This window comes from Microtus ochrogaster, chromosome 1, assembly GCF_000317375.1.
Source record: "Microtus ochrogaster isolate Prairie Vole_2 chromosome 1, MicOch1.0, whole genome shotgun sequence".
NCBI classification, from domain to species: Eukaryota; Metazoa; Chordata; class Mammalia; order Rodentia; family Cricetidae; genus Microtus; species Microtus ochrogaster.
Genome location: NC_022009.1, coordinates 60,970,586 through 60,996,816, shown reverse-complemented (window position 1 = coordinate 60,996,816; position 26,231 = coordinate 60,970,586). Strand labels below are relative to the sequence as shown.

At 41.7% G+C, this 26,231-nt stretch overlaps 1 protein-coding gene across 1 annotated transcript in view; it reads left to right on the top strand.

Annotated features, from left to right (window-relative positions):
• Nubpl (nucleotide binding protein like) overlaps positions 1-26,231 on the top strand; it is a 183,086-nt gene that overhangs the window by 117,064 nt on the left and 39,791 nt on the right. Inside the window, exon 7 of the mRNA XM_005343742.2 lies at positions 17,088-17,181. Within this exon, the coding sequence (XP_005343799.1) occupies positions 17,088-17,181 (94 nt within the window). The remainder of the gene's footprint in view (positions 1-17,087; positions 17,182-26,231) is intronic.

The following is a 26,231-nucleotide window of genomic DNA, read 5'->3' as shown; positions in this document are numbered from 1 at the left end:
TAGTCTGCTGATGTACTGTCTGTCTGGTAGTCTGCTGATGTACTGTCTGTCTGGTAGTCTGCTGATGTACTGTCTGATAGTCTGCTGCTGTGTTGGACATCCCTGCTTCCTTCTCCACTCTCCTTTGCTCATCTGTTGCTTTATTGACAGTATGTCCTGGCTGTTGCATGTGGAACTTCATTTTCTTTCTGTGTGCATTTTAAGATCCCTTTTCTTTCTTTACGGTGCTGGCTCAGTTGTCATGGATTGCCTTGCCTTTGCCTTGCGATATCCACGTACTGAACTTGATAGCTATGCTGGTTATAGCAATCTTGGTTGACAACTGTATACTTTTTTTTGTTGTTGCTGTTGTTTTGAGACTGGGTTTGTCTGTAGCTTTGGAGCCTGTCCTGAAACTTGCTTTGTAGACCAGGCTGGCCTCGAACTCACAGTGATCTTCCTCCTGTCTCTGCCTCCTGAGTGCTGAGATTAAAAGTGTGTGCCACCACCACCTGGTGACAACTATATACTTTTAAGACTTGGAATATATCATCCTCATCCCTTCCCCACTTTTTTTTTTTAGCTTTGAGGGTTGCTGATAACAGATCTGATGTAAATTAGTTGGCTTTCCCCTCTTACAACTTTTAGTATTGTTTCTTTGCTTTGTTTTTTTAGATATCTTGGTATGTTGTAGAGAAATTATTATTCGGTAATGTCTACTGGAAGTTTTAAATGCTTTCTGTATTTGGATGTCCATTTTTGTTTCCTCTAGCTTTGGGAAATTCCCATCCATAATTTCAATGAGAAGCTTAATTAAGAAGCCATTAGATTTTTATATCAACTCCTTCTGCAGGGTGTGTGTGTGTTTATAAAACCAGATAGGTGTAACCAAACCCATCTTAATAATCAAAGTATTAATTTCCTTTGCCTCAAGGAGTTGTCTTGTGTTGTTATGCAGACAGAGGTGAGAATTCTCAACCTCTGACCTCTGGCTGCACAGTTCAGCAGTGTAGTAATTATCACACCTGTCCGCCCTGCTTGGCAGTGCAGCTGGGGTGGGATGCAAATCTCCGCTAGCAGCATTCTGCCTCTTTCTGCTCACACAGTTCCAGAGCTCAGTCTCACTCCACACGCTCAGGTCTCTGGTGATTCTGTGAGGAAATGCTACACCGCTGCATCACTCCACCCACTTCCCTCAGTGTTACAGAAGGTGAGCTCCCATTTAACCGTGCTCCGCAGTCCATCCCTCTTCCTAGACCCCATAGCAGGCATATATGAGCCCAAATGAAATGTGATCTCCCTTTGCCGGGATGTCTTGGAGCTCTCAGAAGTTTTGTTTTAGAAGCACCGCCCCCCACTGCAGCCAAAGTAGTTCTAGAGGCTAACATTCTTTGGATCAAGGCATGATACTTTCTTTGGTTCCCAGAGACAGTAAAATAGATCTCTGACTTACAGAGCTAGAAGTTCAGACAAGGCCTGTGCTAGACAGTTTTATGTCAACTTGACACAAGCTAAAGTCATCTGACAGGAGGGAACTTCAACTGAGAAATGCCTCCAGAAGATCAGGTTGTAGGAAGACTGTAGAGTATTTTCTTTTTTCTTCTTATTTTATTTTATTACTTAAAAAAAAAATACCAATCCAAATTCCCACTTCCTCCCCTCCTCTTACTCCCCTCCCACTCCCTTCACACACCCTTCCCCCACCCCCTCCAATCCTAAGAGAGGGCAAGACACCCCGCCCTGTGGGAAGTCCAAGGCCCTCTGTACTGCATCCAGGTTGAGCAAGGTATACATCCAAAGAGAATAGGATCCCAAAAGCCAGTACATGCAGTAGAGACAAATCCTAGTGCCATTGTCATTGGCCCTTCAGCCTGCCTCAACTGTCAACCACATTCAGAGGGACTAGTTTGATCCCATGCTCGTTCATTCCCAGTCCAGTTGGAGTTGGTGAGCTCCCATTAACTCAGGCAAACTGTCTCAGTGGGGTGAACCCTTATGCTCTTGACTTGCTTGCTCATACTCTCCCTCCTTCTGCTCTTCAACTGGACCTTGAGAACTTAGTCCAGTGCTCTGATGTGGGTCTTTGTCTTTGTTTCCATCTGTTTTTAGATGCAGGTGATATGTAAGCTAATCATCAGTCTGACTACAAGGCAAGGGCAGTTCAGACACCCTCTCCTCTATTGCTTAGGGTCTTAGCTGGGGTCATCCTTGTGGATTCCTGGGAATTTTTCTAGAGCCAGGTTTCTTGCTAACTCCAAAATGGCTCCCTCAGTCAAGATATCTCTTCCTTGCTCTCATATCTGTCCTTCCTCCATCTCGACTATCCCGTTCCCTCAAGCTCTCCCTAACCCTCCCCTTCTCCTCTCCTCTTCCCCTTCTCCCTTTCATCTTACTCCCACCCTCATGCTCCCAAATTTTGTCAGGCGATCTTGTCTGCTTCCAATTTCCAGGTGGGTCTATATATGTTTTTCTTTGGGTTCACCTTATTACTTAGCTTCTCTAGGACCATGAACTATAGGCTCAATGTCTTTTGTTTATGGCTAGTATCCACTAATGAGTGATTCCATCCATTTGCATGCAAACTTCAAGATGTCATTGTTTTTTTAACCCCTGAGTAGTACTCTAATGTGTAGATGTGCCACACTTTCTTTATCCATTTTTCCATTGAGGAACATCTACGTTGTTTCCAGGTTCTGGCTATTACAAATAATGCTGCTATGAACATAGTTGAACAAATGCTTTTGTAGTATGATTGAGCATTTTTTGGGTATATTCCCAAGGGTGGTATTGCTGGATCCTGAGGTTGACTCCCAATTTTCTGAGAAACCGCCACACTGATTTCCAAAGTGGTTGCACAAGTTTGCATTCCACCAGCAATGGATGAGTGTTCCCCTTACTCCACATCCTCTCCAGCATAAGCTATCAGAGATGTTTTTTATTTTAGCCATTCTGACAAGTGTAAGATGGTATCTCAAAGTTGTTTTGATTTGCATTTCCCTGATAGGTAAGGAAGTTGAACGTCCTTAAGTATCTTTTGACCATTTGAAATTCTTCTGTTGAGAATTCTCTCTTCAGTTTACCAGGATTCCCCATGGTCTACTCACTGGTTTGTTTGTGTTCCTGTCCTCCCTTCGGGGGGCAGGGAGTTCAGAGTTGTTATAAATTGCTGTATCCGTGTGTCGGGACAATGCTTGGTACATATGAATGTTGGCCTATATTTTGATTTAGGGATAAAGTCCATGTTAATTATCTTCCCCACTCAGTTGTTTCTGCACAACATCTTTAGCATGCATACTAATGTGTGATCTATCATATTAGATAAACATGAACTGATCAGATACCTGTTGAGGCAGGAGCAACTTCTAGATCCGTTACCACTTTTACCTGCTCATCAGGTACATTTATTTTGAGCAGCTCACTGTAATGACAGTTTCCTTAATTGCAAATGGAGGAACAGCTGCTCACTTAATGGGCTTTTAATGGGATGTATGGAACTCATCCATTATCTTATTGCGTCGTAATCTCATGATCTAGGTTTTCTGGCTTTCTTTGGGTAGTGCTGAAGTAATTATGTAGTTCTAGAAGTTCTGAAGTGCTTAGACCTGTGACTTGGGAATTATGCTGTTTGTTTTGTGTGTTCATCATCCCCCAATCCTTAGGCTGTTTCCTTCTTTTGTTTTGACGTCTCTGTCCTAATTCTACTACCTGTAATCTTTAGTCTCTCTCAGCGTCTTTGTGTTAAAGGACGTTCCAGTTGAAGGGTGTGACACTCGGTCTTAGTCCGTGGTGCTCGTGATAGTAGATGCACTGCACTCTGTGCAGCTCCGTAGGCCACAAGTCCATCTGCCAGAGTCAAATATGGGTCTCCAAAGTGTAGGCATTTGTTACTCAAACACTAGGTGGGACTTATTTCCTGTTCACTTCTTAGCCCCAGTTTTCTGTTACGTGCAGTTTTTGTTAGATTTGACCACATATTACTTTTACTCTAGAGAATTTTGCCTTTAATTTTCAAAAAAGCATATACCTGTTTGAATCACCTAGGCATTTGGGAAAGAGATTTTAGAGATTATTTACTTGGGTAATTTTGGAATATGGCAAAACCACAAATGCATGAATATTTTCACAGTATTCATCTGTGAGGATTGTGTTCATTACAAGAAAATTTTATTTGCACGGTTCACTATGAACAGCTTTTCACTGAGATACTGCTGCCTAATTAGTAGGGTCTTTATTTTCAATTTTATAATCTGATTTCCCCTTTGAAAACAAAAGGATGCTTTTATTGTCCTGCTTTGCTCGGCAGCTCTTGAACAAATATTTGACTCCTGAGTTTCAGTATCTCGATCTGTAAAAGGCAAAGTGCTGGGATGAGCATCTGGAGAACTCCTCACTCTAATGTTCTCTGTCCCACTGTACAATGAAGAAGCAAAACATGCTGTTCAGATTGAATGGTGGGTGACTAGTCAAACTCTGCTGTCCTGAGTTTCTAATTAGCATGCTGGCAGATAGCCACACACAACTCTTTTGCCTGACATTGGATCTTTGCTGAATTCTTTTCTTGTTGAAATATATCAGTTTTTTTTTAAATTATGCTACAGCTGTAAATAACTGTTTTAAATTTTCAGGTATATTTCTGCACGACAAAGAATTCTCATAGTATTTCAGTAGATTCTTACATCTTATCAAAGGGAAGGAGATCACATAGCAACAGTTCCCCCAATAACTAAAGACAGATCAGGAGACAAGCATGTATCTGAGGCAGGGAATGGCTGATTCAGTGACGTGCTTTCTCTGCAGACCTGAGTTTGAGTCCCAGTAACTAACCACCTTTTAGAAAAGGTCTTAAGCAAATCAGAAGTAAACCAATTTCAGTTTTCTCTACACACAGCTAACTAGTCTTCCACAGTGTGTATGTGCCCTTTTCATGGTCTGTGCGTCACTGCGGCACATGGGGTGTTCCCGTTTTCAGGCTGTGTGAACAGGGCAGCAATGAAGACGACTGAACCCATGTCTGTGGTCTGTGGTCTGTGATGTCGTCCTTTGGGCGTGTACCAAGGAGTGGTAGAGCTGGGCCATGGTACACTTATGTTTAGCTTTGGGGGTTCTTCCCACTGGTCTCCAGAGTGGCTGCACCGATTTGCCTTCCCACCAACAGTGAATGAGGCTCCTGGCTTCCCAACCTCAGCCCTTGTTGTGAGTCGTTTTGATCTTGGCCATTCTGACTGAGGCGAGATGAAATCTCAAAGTTGTTTTAGTTTGCATTTCCTCAAATGGTAAGGATGATGGACACTTTTTGAGGTATTTCTTACCCATTCCTATTTCACCTTTAAGATTTCTGTTTAGATCCCTAGCTGGTTTTTAAATTTGGGTTGTATGTTTCCTTGACGCTGTTTTTGAGTTTTTTGTATATTCTAGATATTGATCCTTTGTCAGGTCTATAGTATAGCTAGCTGACAAAGACTCTTCCATTCTGTGGGTTATTCACTCAATTGATGGTTTCCCTAGTTGTAGAGAAGCCTTTTGTTTTGTTTTGTTTTTGTTTTTGAGGTCCCAGTTACCAATTATTGACCTCAATTTCTTAGAAAATGGGGTCGTTCTTGTTCAGAAGTCTTTTTGTGCTCTAATATCTTGTAAGTCCTACCTGTGTTTTCTTCTAGCAATGTTACTGTCTCAGGTTTCAGATTGTGTCTTTGATGCCCATGGATGTAATTTTTATGGAAGGAGATAGTTATGGGTCTACTATCATTCTTTTGCATTTAGACATTCAGTTTTTCTAACATCATTTGTTGAAGATGATTTTTCCCCCATCTCTCTTTTTTTAAATGTCAGCTATACTCATGTCTGGCTTATCCATCCATTCTCCTCGTCTGTATGTCTGTTTGTGCCAGTGCCATATCGTTTGTATTACTGTATCTCTACAATACACCTTGAAGCCTAAAATACCACTCCTTTAGTATGATTCTTTTTTCGCTCAGGATTGCTTTGGTTATTGTGTGTGTTTTCTGCTTCCATGTGAAGTTCTCAATGAGTTTTCTTATCTTTATAAAGAACTTTGGATATTTTGTTTGGGATTTCATTAAATCTGTAAATTGATTTTGGTAAGAGGGTCATTTTCACATTATTATTTATTTCTACCAATCCATCAGCATGGGATGTCTTTCCATATTCTAGTATCTATCTCAATCTCTCTCTTTAGAGAATTGAAGGTTAATGGTAGGGGTTTTCACCTCCTTATTTATGTTTGTCCGTGATATTTTCTTATCTTTGATGCTGTTGTAAGTGGACGTGTGTCATGATCTCTTTCTCAGTCTGTTTGTTGTTGGTCTGTAAAGAGGTCACTGGTTTTCACAAATTGATTTTGAACCCTGCCACTAAGATTGTTGATTGTTCTTAGAAGTTTTCTGTTAGAACTTTCAGGATCTCATTATATCATATAATCTAAAAATAAGGGTAGTTGACTTCTTCTTTTCCTATTTGTAGCCCTTCCATTTCCTTCTTTTGCCTATTACTCTGGGTAGTGTTTTCAGCACTGTATTGAAAAGAAGTAGGGATAGTAGGCAGTTCTGTCTCATCCCAGATTTTAATGGAATTGCTTTGAGTTTTCCGAGTTACGATAGTATTGGCTGTGGATTTGTCATATATAGCTTTTATTATGTTGATAGATGCTCCCTCTGGTCCTATTCCCTCTAAAACTTTGATCATGAAGGTATGTTGGATTTTGTCAAAGGTCTTTATGGCATCTGGTGTTTTATCTTTAAGTTCATTTATTATTATTTATTGTGTCTGTTAGCCTCTGTATGTTGAACCAAGCCTGCATTTCTGAATAAACCCAACTTGATCATGGTGTCTGATCTTCTTGATATATGCTTGTCTTTGTTTGCTAGTATTCTATTAGGATGCTTGCATTGGGAATATTCATGGGTGGTTTTCATTTTTTTGTTTTGTCCTTACGTGGTTGTGGTGGTAGAGTGATGTGGGCTTTGTAGGAGTTTGGGGGTGCTCCTTCTTTTTTTTTTTTTTTAATAGTTTGAGAAAGATCAGTTGTAGATCTTTTTTGAAAGTCTGGCAAATTTCTGCTATGAATTCATCAGGGTATGGACTTTTTTTGTTGGGAGGCTCCCCCCACCCCTTTCTCAGTCTTCTTTGTTGTTGATCTGATTAAGTTGTTGAGCTTTTCATTTACTTAGTAGTTTAGATGAATCAAGAAATATATCCATTTCTTTTAGATTTTCCAATGTACACGCTATATAGTGCTTTCTATTTCTTTGCTGTCTGTTGTTTTTCTGCTCATTTATGATATTGTTAATTTTGGTCCTTTTGTTCATTCTTCGGATTAATTGGGTCAAGGATTTGTCATTCTTATCTTCTCTAAGAAACAGCTCTTAGATTCATTGATTCTTTGTATTGTTTTATTTCTATTTCATTAATGTCTGCTTTGGCTTTTATTGTTTCTTGTTACCAGATAGGTTTCAATTTGGTTTGTTCTTGTTTTTCCAAATTTTTGAGTTGCTTCATTAAGTCACTTATTTGTGTTTTTTTTTCCTGATCTTTTAATATAGGTACTTAGAGTTGTTAATTCCCTTTTCATAATGGCTTTTTAATGTGTCCCAGAGGTTTTGTTGTGTAGATTTCATTTAGTTTTATGAATATGTTGATTTCATTCTTGATTCCTTCTTCAACCGATCCATTACTTCATTCAGTAATGAGCTGTTTAATCTTCGTGAGTCTATACACTTATGAACACTTACTGAAGAGTTATTCCTGTTGATTTTAAGTTTTATTACATAATGGTCAAGTAGAACACATGGGATTGTTTCGGTTTTCGTGTATTAAGGTCTGCTGTGTTCCAGCATCTGGTTTCCTTTAGAGAGGCTTCCATGTGCATACACACAGACAACAAAGGTGCACTCAGCAGGCTGTACTTATTTAGATATCATGTACATATAGGTGCATTTAACAATATTAATAAAAGGAAAAGAAACTACCAACTTGAGGCTGGAAGGGGGCATGAAAGGGTTTGCAGAAGGGCAGGTGTGAGGTGCTGTAGGGAAGAAAGGGATGGGAGAAAGCAGCGTAATTCTATTTCAACTAAATTACATTCATAAAGCAAGCAAATCTCATATGTACCACAAGATCAGCATGGCACGGCGAGGTCCAGGTCCTATGTGACACTCTTCCATTCCTCTCTTTGATCCCGCATTGGTGCTGAGGTGTATAAAAGACACTGAATGAGAAGAAGAGCTTGCAGTTTTTGGCTGAGTATGTTCCTGTCATATGTGGGTACAAAGAAGCTCTATGTGTTCTGGGTGGTTATGCTTGATCTACAACCTTCAGGGTGGAGTTGAAACCCTTGCCTGCCCTGCCCTTGGGGAACTGTGTGAGGGGAATCCCCTCAGCAACTGAAGATGGCATCTTTTGTGCCATTTACAGCATTTTATGTTGATATAATTCATCAGACCTTAGGTGACACACAGGAAGGGATTTTAGGAGGGCATTCAAAGCAGACTGTGGTTCAGTGTGATTTTCAGTCTCATTTTGTGAGGTTCAGCTAAATCGTCCGATAAAATGTCATCATTCCAGAAGTAGGTTTCTTAACCATAAGCCATTTTGTCTTATGCAACATACCTGCTTTCTTCTTTTGTTTTGCTCCTTCGCTGTTTTGAGAGGAAAGTGTATATTTTCCCTTCTCTGTAAGCAGGTCTCCTCGGGTTTTCTCCCTTTATCCGGCAGTCACTGCCACCTCTCTGTCCTCTGCAGTGCTTGGCAGTGTCTGAATGCTCGCCCACCCAGGCTGGAGTCCTTTCCTGCACAGATGGGAGAGCCAGAGTCCAGAGGACTGAGCAGTCTAACATCTGCTCACACAGTAATTTCTCTCAAGGTTGTTACAATGTACATATACCGCTTCCCCAAACTCCAACTCTTTCTGGTGACTAGATGATCAGATTCAGTTCTTGTATGCTAGTTTCAGATGCTTAGTGTTTCATAGGCTTCTTTTTTATGTGTTCTGATTTTTTTTAAAAAAAGTACAATTAATGTTGAAATAGAATTTAGGACCTACAAGCCTCAATACAATAGGTCACACTTAAAACATAGCTTCATATCCAGCTGGAACTCTCACACTTGGTCTCCTTTTTGATGATTTTGATCTTTTGCATTTAAACATGAAATCTACTGACCTAGTTTCAAAATATGTTAAAAAACTACAGATATTTGTGAGAAAACTATTTAAGTATTTCCATCTGTTCCTGTAGATCGTTTACTGTCTTTCAGTGATTACCCCACATCATTTTCCTATCTAGGTATTTGGTAGAATGACACTGATTTCAAACAAGACCTGTTGGATGGCAGATTATTGAAGACTCAAGTGTTCTTCATTATCACAACACTGGGAAATCTGTGCCTAAGATTGCCATGGTTACTAGGACTCTTATTTCTAATATAAAAGACTGTCCAAAAACAGGCAGGAAGAAGAGGGGAGGGGGGAGAGAGAGAGAGAGAGAGAGAGAGAGAGAGAGAGAGAGAGAGAGAGAGAGGATATCATTATAATGAACCTGAAAAGGGAAAATGTAGAAATAATTCTTATCTGTTTTATATAAATAATTGACTTTCTGTGAATCTAAGTGGGTTCTATCTTACATGCCTATATATCACTAATCACATTCTAAAAAAACTATGTTCTTGGGGTCATGAGTTTTTGCTAGCGGAACTCTGGAGAAGTTTGGAGGATAGTGATATGGTACCCCAGGTCTCTAACTTAGCAACAGTATGACCTTGACAAATGTGCCACATTTCAACCCTTTAGTATCTTATATGTAAAACAGGGGTCATAGCACTCCGTGTATATTAAGTGCGCATGCTCCAGGCGTCTAATATTACCATATACAGGCCCAGTGGCTGCTCGATTCATCCTGCTGCACCCCCCTGTCACCGGCTGCTCCACTTTCTGCCCTCTTCTCTGCCCCAGCCTAGCTCCATTTGAGGGTCCCTGAGTCCCAAATTAAGGTGGATAGCGTTGGCGGGAACTAGATCCAAGAGCCATCTTGGCTGGACGACTGTTTGGATTGCTCATGCACGTAGTGTAGTGGCTGCCCTGGTCTCATGGGAGATGGTATTCTTCTGGTGCGCTGATGCCCTGGAGAGCCTGAATGTGAGCAATGGCTGCCTATGTTTTTAATGGGGATCCAGAAAGCAGCTTTTATGGCAGCTGTAATCTTGCCTTTTGTCTTAAATAACCATGAAAATATTCTTAAAAATTGTCATCAAAGTATTTAGTAATGTTGTAACTTTATTAGAGTGCTGCGTATCTAGATATATTTTACAAATTGCATGTGTTAGATTGGAAAAGTGAATTGTAAATCCTTCTGAGAAAACACTCTTAAACTTTGGCTATTCAAATGTCCATAAAGGACTATGATTAAAAACCCTAACGCCGGGCGGTGGTGGCGCACGCCTTTAATCCCAGCACTCGGGAGGCAGAGGCAGGCGGATCTCTGTGAGTTCGAGACCAGCCTGGTCTACAAGAGCTAGTCCCAGGACAGGCTCCAAAGCCACAGAGAAACCCTGTCTTGAAAAACCAAAAAAAAAAAAAAAAACAAAACCCTAACCTTTACGATTTTCATTTAATATATTTTGATCATATTCTTTTCCCTCCCCCAACTCCTTTCCCTCCTACTCACCCAACTTCATGTTCATTCTCTTTCTTAAAAACAAAAATAACAAAACAGAAAAGCACACACACAAACAAAAACCCAAGACACCGAAACAAAACAAAAGCAACAAAAGTCGAGTCCATTTTGTACTGACACCTGAGATCAGCTGTCCTGGGTGTGACTGGTATAAGTAGTGTCGTTCCCTTAAAGGGACCTGAAATGGTGAGATCTGCAGGTAATGAGCCGAGGGAGGTAGCCCAGACCCAGGAGGAGAAACGTTATGTGTTTTTCTTATATTTGGATGTTAGTTTAAGCTTTAGATACACGTATTTCATTTAAAATACCTGTCCACAGAGGTAAATAGCTGGTAAGGGACTGGGTGGGGAGTGGGTGTCTTCCAAGGAAGGGGAGCTAGAATAAGTGTTCTATAGGGATACAGAGGAAACGAGAGCAGGAAGGTTAAATGGGCACGGCAATGGGAGGGCAGCACAGGGAAGAAGGTACGGAGGGAGAGCTAATTCCAAAGGTTAATTGCTTACAAATGAAAACGTCTTGATTTTTAAAGCAGGTTTATTATATTTTAAGTCTCTTTGCTCATAGTTCTATACTTCATCAGCATCTGCCTCACAGTTATGAATATCTGCGCATATAATCAGCAAATTGTGCTTTTGGAGAACTTGGATATCCTGTAAATCACTGAAAACCATGACTTTTATGGAAATGCTGTTATTTTTGTTATTTTCTTGTTTTGCTCATACTGTGGATTTACATGGGTCTCTGTGGGACGTGGGTCTCTGTGGGACGTCCTGCTTTAAATATTATTTCAGCAAATGGGCTCAGAGTGGGCAGAGAACCCCTGTATCAGGTTCGGCTAGCAAATGCCCTATGAGTTGATGCTGTGTCCAAGTTGTCAGGGCCAGCTTGCTCTAGCCCTCTGCTAGAGAACAACTTACCAGAAGAAAGATGTCATGAAGGAAGTTTCTCCTCTGGAGGGCGTTAGCTGCTCTCTTGAGTTTCCTTGCCTTTCAACTAAACCCCCTCTCCCATTTCCTATAGAAGGGGAACTGTTTTAAAATGGCTCAGAAAACTCAGTTATTTGAGGAAAATGAAAACATTTGCGAAAAACTCTGTTATAACTTGAGCCATGTCTTATTGCAATTGGCGCATTTAATAGAGGTTACAAAGATCAGGTTAGTGTATCCATTGTGTTATTTGTTCCACTTAGAAGGCCGTTAATAAAAACCTTTTTATCATTCAGGTTTTTGCTAAGGAATTTATATTTAAGTAACTTCTCTTTTGTAACAATTTTCTTCTTGCAACCAAAATAAAATGTTGCATGACCTTATAAAGAAGCCGCTAGGAAGAGCAAAAGCGCATAGCTCAGACATGTAACGCAGCTGTTCTGCTTTAGACTTCCTTTGTGCATTAAAGGTTTCTCACGTGGAGAGGGTTTTCTTGTTAGTTGTATACTATAATTGTAAGTAACAACTTGACGCGCAGTTATCCCGTACATGTTTATTAAACACTGGTCAGCTATGAGGGAGGAGTCTGCCATGGAGAGGGAGCAGCAAGACATGCCTGCCAGCGGTCTCTTCTGCTAAGGGGCTGTCTCTGGAACTGGGGAAATATGTCTGTAGACATGGCACTCTGAACACATCCAGTCTTATCTGAGGTTGGGGAGATAGTTTTATCAAAAAACATCTCTTAAAGCCGAAAGAGCTGTTTTATATCTTAGAAATCAGGTAAATTAAGAAAATCTGTGGCCTTGCTAATGTGTCTGTAAAATCTGACAGTGGAGCTGACATCAGGTTAAGAGCATTGTCTATACCAGTTTTCTAGTCCATTTTCAGTGGCCGAAACAGAGTCCTTGAGGCTCAATAGTTTATAAAGGTTGCTTTTTTAACCTATGGTTTGAGAGGCTGAGATTTCAAGAGAAGCTTTTGTAGTGGTGTTGTGGGATTGGGGCCATTGTTTGCTCACCACAGAGGGCACTGACGGACATACCAAAGAAACTTCATTTCCCACCCAAAATGCCTTTAGTGAGCCCGTTAGTTTACTGAGTGTACTTTTAGGAGTATCAGTGAGAGGTTACAATGGTATACATGACTCACAGAAAAGTCCAGCATGGGTGATGACTCTCACACATTGTACCTATCCCTGGAACTTCCTGTTTAACTTTCAGACTGCTTAGCTGTTCAGAGTCTCTTCTAGCAGTTGCTAGCTTGAAGAAGGCCTTGTGAGTCTTGTAAGTTTCAGAAACTTCCTAAGAATTGTAATTTTTACTTCCTTTGGTTTTTTATTGAATTTCTGAGTCTTAATGAGTTTCTCACCTTCTGTCTTGGATATACTTTGATATGGGCAGGATAACTACACAACAGTGTTGATAAAAAAACTCTGCTACTCCTCAACAATGACACACTGAGGGCTGAGCTTTTAGTGTGTGTACTTTTGGGGGAGACCAGTAAGGATGGAGAAAGTGCTATGAATGAGGAAAAAAATGGGTCAGTTTCTTCCAGGGATGCTTTGTATTAAGAATCAGATCAAGCCAGGCTGTGGTGGCGCACGCCTTTAATCCCAGCACTCGAGAGGCAGAGGCAGGCGGATCTCTGTGAGTTCAGGACCAGCCTGGGCTACAAGAGCTAGTTCCAGGACAGGCTCCAAAGCTACAGAGAAACAACAACAACAAAAAAAAAGGAAGGAAGGAAGGAAAGAAGGAAGGAAGGAAGGAAGGAAGGAAGGAAGGAAGGAAGGAAGGAAGAATCAGATCAAACTACTGGGCAGCTGTTGGCCATTGATGGCTTCTGGAGAACAGTGAGTCAGCTTCTTTGAAGCACGTGGCCCCTGATAGCTAGACCACACTCCAGTGGATGGCCCCACACTCACGAGTCAGGGCAACACTGATTGGAATGAGTGAATGAATACAAAACAGAGGACACAGGCTGGGAGACGGAGTCTAGGGGTAAGTCTTGGAGGAGGTCAAATATGATCAAAACACTTTGTACAAATGTATGAAATTGTCAAAAAATAGTAAAATTTATGTTTTTATGTTGAGCAACAACAATGAAATCATATCAAAACAGCAAGTAGACATCTTTGCACACGATGCTGTGAACATAAAAACACTAGGGCCAAGCCGTAGGTGCAGAGTCCTAGAAAGGCCATGAGCAAAGTCAGCAGCTTTACTCTTGATCTCTTAGCTGCTTCCAGAAGTTTGTCACAGTCGGCCCCAGCAGAGCAGTTTCTGTCACGAGCACTCAACAGGCCATATACAAAGGCCATGGTGCCAACACACATATCTGCTGACTGAAGGCCATGGTTGTTAGCCTCCCGACCGGAGTTAAACTCTTCCAGTCAGCGAGCTTTTCTATAGAACGTCAGTATGCATTGCATAGGTCCCGGGCCAGCTTTTCTCAGATAGTTGGAATCCAATTTGAGTGCCATTTGAAATGAGCTGCTGTAACAGTGACGTATTTTTAGTTCCTTGGAACCTTGGTTCTCTGAAATAAGAAATTGGAAGTAGCGTAATCAACATGCTTAAATGGCAGGAAAAAACAGTGATCAATTGTTGGCACTTGGCATGTGGCATTCTCTGAAATGAAGAGACTTGCCCATCTGCCAGTGCTAGCAGCCTCAGATTAGGACAGAAAAAGAGAAAATGTCCTTTATCTTCCTGGGAGAGTTTCTTGGATGGCAGCTGTGAAGAAATACCATGACCACAGCAGCTCTTAGAAAGGAAAGTCTTTGATTGGGTGGTTTACAGTTCAGCAGTTCAGTCCATTATCATCATGGTGGGGCATGGCGGCGTGCAGGCAGACATGGTACTGGAGAAGATGACAATTCTACATCTTTGGCTACAGGCAACTGAGTGTCACACTGAGCTTGAGCAAAGGAGACCTCAAAGCCCACCCCCACATTGACATACTTCCTCCACAAGGCCACAACTACCCCCCCAAAAGCCACATCTGCTATTGGTGCCAGTCCCTAAGAGCTTATGGGGGACAATTTCAAACTGCCACAGAAGTTAAGGGTAGCGTTAGGGTAATTGTTTTCTAAGCTATTGAAAATCAATCTGTATTCATTATTTTCTTAAAAATATGTCATTATACCACTATCTGTGGAAGCCCGCGTGTGACTCAGTTTCCATCTGGAGTCATTTCTGACTTAAAGAAGTCGATTGAGTTCAAGCTTGCCTGCTCTACTTTTTCTTATAACCTTGAGGGCTCTGAGAGACTTCTGATTTATCACATAAGAAAAGAACACTCTATCTAGTAGACAGTATACTGCTGACGTCAAGCCTCAGGAACATCAAGATAGAAAGGAAGGCTGCTTCCGAGCAGCAGGCACATGATGAGGCTGCTCACTCAAGGACAGGAATGGTCTTGTGGTTAGATACTGACCAACTGTCTGTGCTGGGCTTTGTTCTGTTTTTGTATATAAGCAAGCTCTGAAATAAACTCGGTTCTGTTTGGCTGCTTTGGCATGATCAGACAGACCTCCCAATTCTATCCTGTCTTCTTTTTCTTCTATGTTTCCTTCCCTAAAATGTTGGCTCCATGATGACTGAGACTTTGCTCTATTCCTTGCTTTATCTCCATCACACGGGGCAATGCTGAATGCCTCACAGACTGTCATCGCCATGTTGAAGACATGCTTTACCGTGCACCATATGAATACACATGCTTACCCTGTGCTGTATGCGTAAACATGCTTACTGTGTGCTGTATGAGTAACATGCTTACCTATACTGTATGAGTAACATGCTTACCTATGCTGTATGAGTAACATGCTTACCTGCGCTGTATGAGTAACATGCTTACCTGCGCTTATGAGTAACATGCTTACCTGCGCTTATGAGTAACATGCTTACCCTGCACCGTTTGCACTTCCAGCAATGGTGCAGAACATCATGCTGCACTTTTTGTGAGTCATAATGTTGAATTATTTATGTTTACTATAACATAGAAAGTCTCGAAGCCTTGCATTTCTTCATTATTGAAGGACAGCAAGCAGCTCCTGTGTCGTCCATTTCTTGCTAAGGTGTTTAACTCATTTTACAGTTTCACAAAAGATGGATCATGAGACAGGAGGGTGACTGTCCCTGCTCACTCCAGTGTCTGAGAGTCAGTAGGCGCTTTCCTGTCAGAGTTCACCACCTTCTTTATGTAGAACTGGAAACATTATATCTATTAGATAGTTGCCTGTTCATCTGTAATGTTGCAAATAAGCATTTAATTATCAGTTATTAACTAGGTGCCCAATATAAGTTCTTTCACTCTCTCTGAATAGGGACAAAAGTGGTTTGGTGACATGCACAGTGGGTACTCCGTCTAGTCTAGACTTGGGCAGCGTTCCCCAAGGAAGTGAATTTTGAGCTGACATGGAGTCACTAACAAAGACCAGGCAGTTTGGGGAGCAGAAACTCAGACTTTACTCCAAGAGCAGCAGGAGCAATTAAGATCAATTAAGTAGCGCTCTCTCGCTCTCTCTCTCTCTCTCTCTCTCTCTCTCTCTCTCTCTCTCTCTCTCTCTGTGTGTGTGTGTGTGTGTGTGTTGTAGGGACACCCTGGATTGACAGTCATGAGACAGACAGTGGCCCAGAGGCTTTAATAAGAGCAGATAATGGACAGTTGTGGTCCATTATCACCCTACTTATTTCTTGAAGGTCGAAGGAGGAAGTGGGTGTGTTTCAGAGAGTTTTATCTGACAGAGTAAGTCAATGGCCGAGGCAACGAGGGAAAGAGAAGCATCAGTCATGAGGTCAGCTTTGTAGTTCAGGTAACTAAGAGGATCCCAGGCCTTTCACAGAGACCAAGAAGCCGAGGGAAGTTCTAGCTGAGGAGAAACGAGCACAGGATGCTTCTCTGTCTGGAGTGAAGTTGGGTGTTACAGACTTGGTTATATGGTGAGTCCTTTAAAACTCAGTGCCTACAAAGAAAGAATCAACTAGTACTGGTCCTGGGAAATTTGTCATATTAAAATTAAATAATTTTCCAGTTATTATGCTTTTTCATTATTAGTGGGTTTATTTTTATGGAAAAATAACAAAAAAATTATTTGCATAAGAAATGCTGTACTAAAACAAATAAACATGAACCAAAATCTCTGTGGAAAAAAGTTAAGATCTTCTTAGACAAAAATATAAGCTATATCCAGTGAAAATAAATGATTTCTCCTGCCTAGAAGACCGTAGTAAAAGAGGCTGTTACTATGTGTATATAGTACCCTGTTATCTGGAAACTTAAGCTTATCGTTCAAAGCAGGTCCAGTAGGCAGTGTCTATGTGTGTCATCTATGTGTGTCTACCCGTGTGCCCTTAGCCCACAGCACAGCATTGGTCCCCAGAGGGGGCTCAGGATAGCTATTGTCTTAGATATGTTAGTTATATATTAAGTTTGTTTATATCAACTTTCACAGAAATTGTTATGCAGTGGCAATATTTATATCTTCTTGCTTTTTTAGGTCGATTGGGGTCAACTGGACTACTTAGTTGTTGACATGCCACCAGGAACAGGAGATGTGCAATTATCTGTTTCACAGAATATTCCTATTTCAGGTAAATCCTAAAAGTTTAATTTTTTTCTGTCTTTGATGTATTGCTGTTAGTATACATAAAAATAAACTATATCGTAGACATACTTTACATCTTAAAATTATTTATAGATTGGTCATTAGAGATTATTGAATTATGCAGTGAAGTTTTGATGATAAATATGTGTATTTATAAAAACAAAAGGTACTTTTAAAAGTAATAATATAAATTTATATTTTAGAAAAATTTTAGTATGTAAATATATTTAGGTAGCTCATGGCTATTCACACATGTTGACTGTTGTTCAACTATTAACAGCAAAGTGCTAGCAAACACCCAGAAAATATTAGTTAATGAAACTGAGTAGAAGTAGGAGGAATTGGTTTTCTGGAAAATGTAGTTTTGGGAAAATTTTACATTCCGCTATTTCCTTTGTTTTAAAGTCAAGAGAATAAGTATAATAGCTTATTTGGTCAAGTGTATGGCTACAACAGTAAGTGTCTTTCTCTGACACAGAATGTAAACATTGGTAGTTTCTCAGTTTTGAATCTATTTCTAACACTTTTTCTACAACAATTGCGTTCTAGAAAATGCATGTACATATTGGGCTTCTAGGAACATAATGGGAAGTTAAAATATCTTTGCAAATAAATTTTTACTGATTATTTCAGCTTTGCTGTTGACATTTAATTATCAAAAGGCTTAAATCTAGTTTTTTTTTGGCAAGCTATAAATGATTTTTTTTGTTGCTGGTAGACGAGCCTCATTAATATGGGTATTAAACATTTTAATGTACTTGTTGTTTTATTTAAGTATCCTAGTAAGGCAGGCTATAAAGGATGAAACTGGTAAAAGGGGTAAATAGAATTAGATGATTGCTCTACTATATAGCACGCCTTTCCCTTTTTAAAGCAGAGGCGTTAACTGGCCCCAAGGTCCCCTATTTACAATGTATTGTAGCTGGAGTTCTCATCAGTTCTGACTGAGTTTAAAGTTTGTGGTTGGAACTTCTGCTTCGAGGTCCCTGGTAATGTCTAAGCCATGGTTTGGTGAGTTCAGCCTCAGCTAGTCAACTCATTTAAGATAAAGTTAATAATGCCTGTGATTCTGTGATAAATGATATTTACAGTGGATGTGCCAATTCTTGCGCCCAACAAGTGACTGTCTAGCTAGTGGTCCCTGCTGGGGTGGACAGAGAGGAGTCATGTTTTGAACCCAGAGAGACTCTGGGCCTTCCTAACCCCTCCCTCCAGGAAAGTCTGAAGGGAATTGAGAAACAGCACCTTCTATTTTCATTAGGATTCCAGGTGACTTCGAGAAGACCCCTTTTGTCTTTGTGCTGACCTATGCTAGTCTTGACTGTTGTGACCACCCCAGCGCTCAGTAGAGTCACAGTTAGGATTATTGCACATGTGCTGTGCGTGCCAATATTGACACAGGCAGTGAAGACTCCCTTTTCTCTAGTGAGCACACACTGATCCTACAGTTCAGGAGAGTTGCAGCTGGTAGAGCTGGTACTTTGCATATGTGAGATCCTGAGTTCGGTTTTCAAAGCAGGGGCAGACTAGCACTGTCAAACAGTAGACATGCCAAAGTGATGCCCAAAAGAGCTTGGGGGTGTGTGTGATCATTTCTCTGTGAGTTTGTTAAGATGTTTGTTCAAGGCTTAGTTCTTGAGATTTAGTTTTATTTGAAAATTGAAGAGATAACTCAGTGGTTAAGAGCACTGTCTGCTCTTCCAAAGGTCCTGAATTCGATTCCCAGCAATCACATGCTGGCTCACAACCATCTGTAATGAGATCTGGTGCCCTCTTGAGGAAGAGACCTTATCTGTCATCCTTATCAACTTAGACCGTGAAACCAAATATGGACAAGTTCAACAGAACCTCCATATACAGGCTGCCCATGCCTGCTTCAACACTGCCAGGGCATAAATTTTATTTTCATTTTCATTTTCAATATCTAAGAAGATACCAGAAGTGGGTTGGCTCCGGGAACTGTTTCGGGCTTGGCTGTACCGCGACTGTCATCGGTTTGTATTATCTGGAACAGCCTGGCAGAGCCCTGTTTGCCCTTCGGTTTTATCAGTTGCCCTTCAGAATTATCTCTTCTCTAATTATAAACCGAGTTTCCTTTCCTTTTCATCAATGACGTTAAAACTTTCTTAAGAAAGTCTGTCCTACTTTTTCTTATGCTCTTCATTCCTCTAAGTCACAAAACCCTTGAGACCCGTGTTGTGTCTGTGGTTAGACTTCCTATAAATCCCTTCGCATAAGGTGAGATCCACCCCAAAATCCTGTGTACCAACTGCCCACATCCTCAGAGCCGCTCACTTGCTTCCCTTTGCTTTGCTGATCTGTCTCTACACACAGTTGATCTCATTCGGAATGTCTTTCCATTGCAGTTGGCTGCATGCCCATGTCCTGCATAACCTTTAAAAGCTGCGTGTTTCAATCCCCAGTCTCTTTCTTGTCCCCAGCTCTTCCTTAGATAGGAACCATTTATCGTTCCTTGAAATTCCTCTAGCATTTAATTTGGCCCAGTCCTCAGCACTCAGGTTTTCTTCCTCTGAAGCCTGCACGCCTATGCTGCACAGGTCTCCTCCCTAGAGTCTGTTTCATTCACCTTTGCGGTTCCCATAGAACCAAACTCACTGCCTTCGTGCAAAAGGGACATCAGTGAGTAGATATTTTAGCTGCTTGAATGCTAAAGTTCCCTCCTGTTCGTCTTTGTGTCTTAGATTACTTGGGCAGTGGCATGTGCAGTTAACACTGGCAGCGCTCGGCCGTTCGTGTAGAAAGGTCGTTGTCCCTTCATCTTCCTACCGCTCTACCGTTCTTGTGATTTCCTCTCCCTCAAGGCCCACTGATTTCACCCCAGTGGTTTTTCTATGTGTAAGTTAAAACATTTCTTTAAAGAAAAATCATTCCAGCTTAGGTTTTTATTTAGATGTAGATGACATCCTGTGGACAGTTGATACTGTTTGTTGTTCTGGGATGGGAGGGGCGTGTCTTTTGGTTAATCACAGGCTCTCTATTAAGTGGCTGTGGGAATCATTAACACTGTTCCATTCTAAGGAAAGATGTTCCTCTTCTGCCATGATGCTAACTGTTTCTGCTTGTACCCTGCCCTAAAGAGCCCTGCTTGTCCCACCATTTATAAGGATCAAGTGGGATAGTATAAAACCTCTTATCTAAATGTATAATACCTTTTTAGAAACTGCTTAAATACTTTAAAAGAGGTATTTTTTTTTTCTGAAGGAGATGTGGTTTGAGCAAATGTTCCCCACAGAAGGCTCATGTGCTAGAGGCTTGGTCCCAGCCAGTGACTTTGTTGAGAGATGGCGGGGTCATGAGAGTGCTGCTGTCTTCAGGGGCTTAGGTGCCCCACCTTGCCCTTCATTACCCTTTCTGCTTCCTGGCTACTCTGAGGCCAGGAGTTCTGTTCCCTTCTCCCCAGCACATTGTTGTGCCCCATAGTGGTGCAGAACTAGCCAAATCAAGTGACCACAGGCATAACCCTTTGACCGTGAGCTACGCCAATTCTCTGAGCTGTTTTTCTCAACAGTTTGCGACAGTGGCAAAGGTTGACAGATGCAGGCATTCCTGAGATGCTGTAAACTGGAGTCTATATCAAGTTCCCATTGTCCAAGCCATGCTGGCAACAAAATGAATGTTTTGTGCTTGGAAAGAGGCATTATTTGGAAATTCATAGCAGACCCATGCAAGCGAAACAGTCCGTTTTCTAACTGCTAATTAGCAACTCTTTGTATGTGTTCCATTTCCTTCTGTGGGTAGATGACAAGCTCAGTGTAAGAAGACATTTCAAAGAAAAAACTTCTTCTCTTATTTGTGTTAAAGTGTTGTGCAGCAGCAGAGAGGAGTGTGTTGACAGCCCGCCAGTGAGGGACGGTGTAGATCTGACTTTCCGTGGGGTGCTAATGGCTACATACTGTAAGAGCGGACCAGAAGTCCCTAGACATAGATTGCAGGAAGGAAAAGAGGTAAGATGGAGGATGTGGAGGGAGATCCTGGCTTGAGAGTCGCTCTTGTCTTAATGAACTTGCCAAGAGATGGCGTTAATGCTAACCCTGTTACGTTTCTTACCTTGTTATTGATGACACCGCTTACTGGGTTTTGTTTGGTGCTTATTTTGTGAAGTGTTGTTGTTATGTCTTGGGTTGGGTTGACTCCAGGGTTGAACTGTTTTGGTCCCCAGATGTGTGCTGATGCTCTCTAGGAGTTACTGGTCATGTAATGAGTTTCCACAATGAAGGAGAACTAATACTTCTCTGAGAGGCTGAATAATTTTCCTAAAGATTTTGAAAACATAAACATTGTTCTAGTTTTCAAATTCTCATAGATTTTTCTCTTACTCATGGCATCAACTGAAGTCCTCTGAGTGACCATCTGAAGGCTGCCCTGGCTTTGCCCTTAGAATGAAGCAGAGAGTTTATGCCTTATATTAAGTATGTGAAGCATGTTTTCTTTTTTCCAAGGACTGGGTCTTAGTAACTTAAAGTGCTGTATTAGCAGATGATACTAGTGAAGGATCTAGGTACAGAGATGTGGGCAGCAACGTTACTGACACTCATGGGTGACGGAGCACCCAGGGACTAATGGCAGGGGCTCTTCCTGCTCCTCCACCCGAGAAGGCAACTGAGCGAAGGGTGTCAGTGTCCTGAGGAATCTTGGAACCTTTGAAGGAACCAGAACCACTGCAGGGTAGGAAGGAAGTCTGTGAGGTCTCTCCTGCAGTCTCATCTCCTGCAGGTCTCTGCTACTGGCAGACACCCTTGGTGAGCCAGGAAGCTAGGAAGCTCAGGGGAGACAGTCCACAGAGGTCAGGCCACTGGCCACGACAGTAGCATCTGGAGAAAGGCTCAGGGCAGATTGATGGGGAAGGAGCTGGCAAGACAAGTGGAATGACTGATGGCTCTTGTTCTTCGTGGCCATGACATCACTGTGTATTAGTGGCCAGACACACATTAAATGCTAAGCAACCGATGGGATTTATGGCCTTCACAAGCTTACAAGCTAACAGGGACACCGGTCGGACACCTATACTCACAGGACAAAATTGTGCTGTCATCAATACTATGTCCAGAATATTTACATTGTGGATAGAACTGAATCGAGTTTATTTTGTATGGTGCAGACTAACAGACATAAAGTTTAGTTTGGTCGGATGGAGCAGTGGGAACTCACTTAGGTGACAGTGAATGGTTAGTCAGGTGGACAGTCATCTTCCCTTTGTTAAGTGAAGATTACTAGAGAAATAAAATACCGGAAAACTGCTCAAATAATAGAAGGGACAAAGGCCACATGACTGAGGGAGAGCCATTGTTCATTTGTTCACAGAAAAGAGCCACACAGTCCTAGTGTGAGTCCTGCTTTGATTTCTTATCTCCTGGGCCAGGAAATGCTGCTGTGTGTGGCAGGGTGGTCACCTAGTTAGGATTCTGAACATCTGTTTGCTTCTGTGGGGCTGCACAACAGTCTGGTGCAGTGTTATGATAATGAGGGGTGCCCTTTCTTCCTGTCTAGGACCCTTCCTAGCTGGGCCCTGTAGACAGAAGCCAGTAGCCTTTTTGTGTCTCATTCATTTAAATGAGATGGGGTAGGAAATGTAAATGAAATCACTTTGCTGAAAGGCAGGAGCTGCTTATGGAGGTGCCCATCCTGCCCAGACATGGTCTGTCCACTTGTGAACATTCCTGCAGACAAGCTAAGCTTGCTCCTCCGCTTTCTGTCCTCTCCGCAGCAGTTCCCTTGGCCTGGTCAGTTTTCTCTCCTCGGCTAACACTTTGCTAATTTTCATTTCATTATGAAATGAAAGTCTGTTTGGAATTGGTGGATCAGGAAATTACTGCTGCTGTGTTAAATAAATAAAGGAATGGCTACGGACCATTATTTGAAATAGTTCCTTGATTTTCTAGCATTTACTCTTTAAGGCAAAAATAATAGTGAATTTACATATGTAAATTATAATTCTTTAAAAATAGTTTTTGAATTGGCAAAAGTGAGTCTGATGTGGGAGTGATTTCTTATTAATAAAGAAACTGCCTAGGCCCCTTGATAGGCCAACCCTTAGGTGGGTGGAGTAAACAGAACAGAATGCTGGGAGAAAGAAGCTAAGTCAGTGAGTTGCCATGATTCTCCCACTCCAGACAGACGCAGGTTAAGATCTTCCCTGGTAAGCCACCTCGTGGGCTACACAGATTAATAGAAATGGGTTAGGTCAATATGTAAGAGCTAGCCAATAAGAGGCTGGAACTATTGGGGCCAGGCAGTGTTTAAAAGAATACCGTTTCTGTGTAATTATTTCGGGTAAAGCTAGCCGTGCGGGCGGCCGGGAGCCGGGGACGCAGCCCCGCTGTCCTTATTACAACATGAGTCTAATACTGGTCTTTTGGAAAATCATCACAAAATCAATGAAAAGTTCTTCCCAGTTTCTAGTGATGTGTTTTCTCTATAATTATGTAACTTGTGATGACCTGCAACTGTAAAGCCAGCCTTTTTAGTTGTCAGAGACATTAAATCTTCTTTTCTTTTTAAAAGATTGATTCATATGTTTATTCGTATATATGCATCTGTGTAAGTGTAGGTACCCACAAGGACGAGGAGAAAGGTTGGGTCCCCTGAGCTCTTGCAGGTAGCTGTGAGCAGCCTGACCCAGCATGTGAGGATAACCGCTGAGCTGTCTCTAAATCATTCTTTATGTCCTTAATTATAGACTTCTTTGGGTGAGCTGACCTTCCATGCAAACTTTGGTTGGAATTTCATTAGTGTTCATGTTTTTTCTCATTAGCTGACAGACATCATCCAAGGAAAGGAGGGAAAGGTGTGTTGAACCCAGCACGGTCAAGGGTGGAGCCAGATTCTTGTTTGGCGTCAGCAGCAAGAGGTGAATGCTGGCCTTCAGTTCCCTTTCTCCTTTTTGTTCAGTCTGGACTCCTGCCTGTGTGTTTGTACCACCCACATTCAGGATTGCTTTCCCTTCCGTTCACCTCTTCTGGGAATGTCCTCAGAGATGCACCCAGAAACGTGACTCCCAGCTGATTCCGAGGCTGGCCACCCCGGAGTCAAGACTGGATCTCACGGATACTTGGCAAGAGCTGCGTGCTATAGACTGCTATTGTTTTAGTCTCTGAATTATGAAAATTATTTCCAGAAGAGTTTTCTTTTGTAGTTGGACAAAAATGTAAGCAACTGATGAAATCTAGAACCTATTCCAGGATTTTATCTTTTAGGGCATTTCTGACATTTCATTATTTACTTGCATTTCATTATTTACTTGGTTATTCCTGGGGATTGCTAGGCCTTTGCATACAGGGCAGAAACTCCAGCATTGAGCTTTATCCCCAGGCTGAACTTCAGTGCTTGTTTAGTTTAAACTCAAATTTCCAAAATTAAATGTAACGCCAATTATAACGGCAATGTTTTCTTTCTAAATTTAAGAAGAAACAAAGTTAATTAGGAACATTTTATTTAGCTGAACAACCATTTTGCAGGTAGAAATTATGCTGCACAAGTTACAAATTTGATGAAATAGCCTAATGATGAGTACATTTCTACACTGTTACACGAAGGAGCCCATATTTGGAAAGCATCTGCAGATGGTTCTAACATAGTCAACTTTCGGAGTCGCTGAGCGAATGTGCTGTCAGGTGTCTAAAACCCTTGAGTTCCTCCCAGGTGCTCATCTCGCCTAGGCTTGTTCTAGAAGCTTCACAATACTTCATTCTATTTTATTGTTCAGGAGTTTTGAGAATTTCCTTCATGGCTTACTTGATGGTTAAACTCCCTTTGACTTAGAGTTCAGTAAGTAGCTTAATATCCATCCCAATGTATGGTCAGATCCACCTTAAAATCTCCATGTAAGCCCACTGAACCCTGACAGAGTGCAAGGGCGCAATCTACACGGCTTTTCATCTGGTTGTAGATGTTCCAGGCCTGAAGAGAATCGGAAAGGCGCTCTGAACAGCTTGAGCATGACAGTGTTAGGAACCAGAGCGTCCCTGTAAAGTTCCCGTTCTCGTCCCTCTGTCTTCTGAAACTTATCTGGTTAGTGACAGGCAGGTGCAGCTGTTATCATATCTGGAGTTCCTTTTTAAAGAAAGAAGAAAAATTGGGGTGACTGCTGGGGAATAGTTTTGCACAGAAAGCTTGCTTGGGACATCCAAAGTCCTGGATTAGAGTTGAGCCACAGAGATGAGCAAACTCAGAGCTGTGAGCCAGGGCTGTCAGCACAGGCTGTGATGTCAGGAGGCTGAGGCGAGGGAATCGCGATGTCAAGGCCAGCCTAGGCTAAAAAGTAAGATACTGATTACAAAAAATAAAAAGGAAACCAGGCATGGTGTCACACACCTTTAATCCTGGCACTCGGGAGGCAGAGGCAGGTGGATGTTTGTGAGTTCAAGGCTAGCCTGATCTACAAAGCGAGTTCTAGGACAGCCAGGGCTACAGGCAGGACAGCGGGGTAATCCCGTAGCTGAAGCGATTGAAGGCCTAGTATCTGCTGAGTGTGTTAGCTCTGTATCCAGATTCTGTCATGAAAAGGTGAAGTGACAAAGCTGAACGTCCTCTTCCACCAGTCTCTGAAATCGTAGGTTTTCACTTATTTCTGCTTTGACAGTCTTTTCATACCGGTTAGCAGAATACCCTTCTTTCCCCCTCCTCTCCTCCCCCTTCCTTCCCCTTTCTGCTTTGCTTTGTTTTTGAGCCTCACTGTGTGCCTCTGGCTGACCAGGCACCCGCTGGATGACTGTAAACCTCTAGGGGTTTCCTGTCTCTGCCTCTCTGCAGGCATCATGGGCTTGTGCCACCACACCAGGTTTGAAAATTTATTTTCATGGCTAACAAAATATAGTAATGTTTAAATTAATAAAGCATCTGTGTTTTATGACTCTAGTCAATTATTAGTTGAATAAGGAAAGCATAAAGCTTGCAACAGTGACTCATGCAAGAATTGCTTGTATTATAAGCTCACTGTCCTTTAAATATGGCTAGAAACCAAATATGAGTGAGTACATCCCATGTTCCTCTTTTTGGGTCTGGCTTACCTCACTCAGG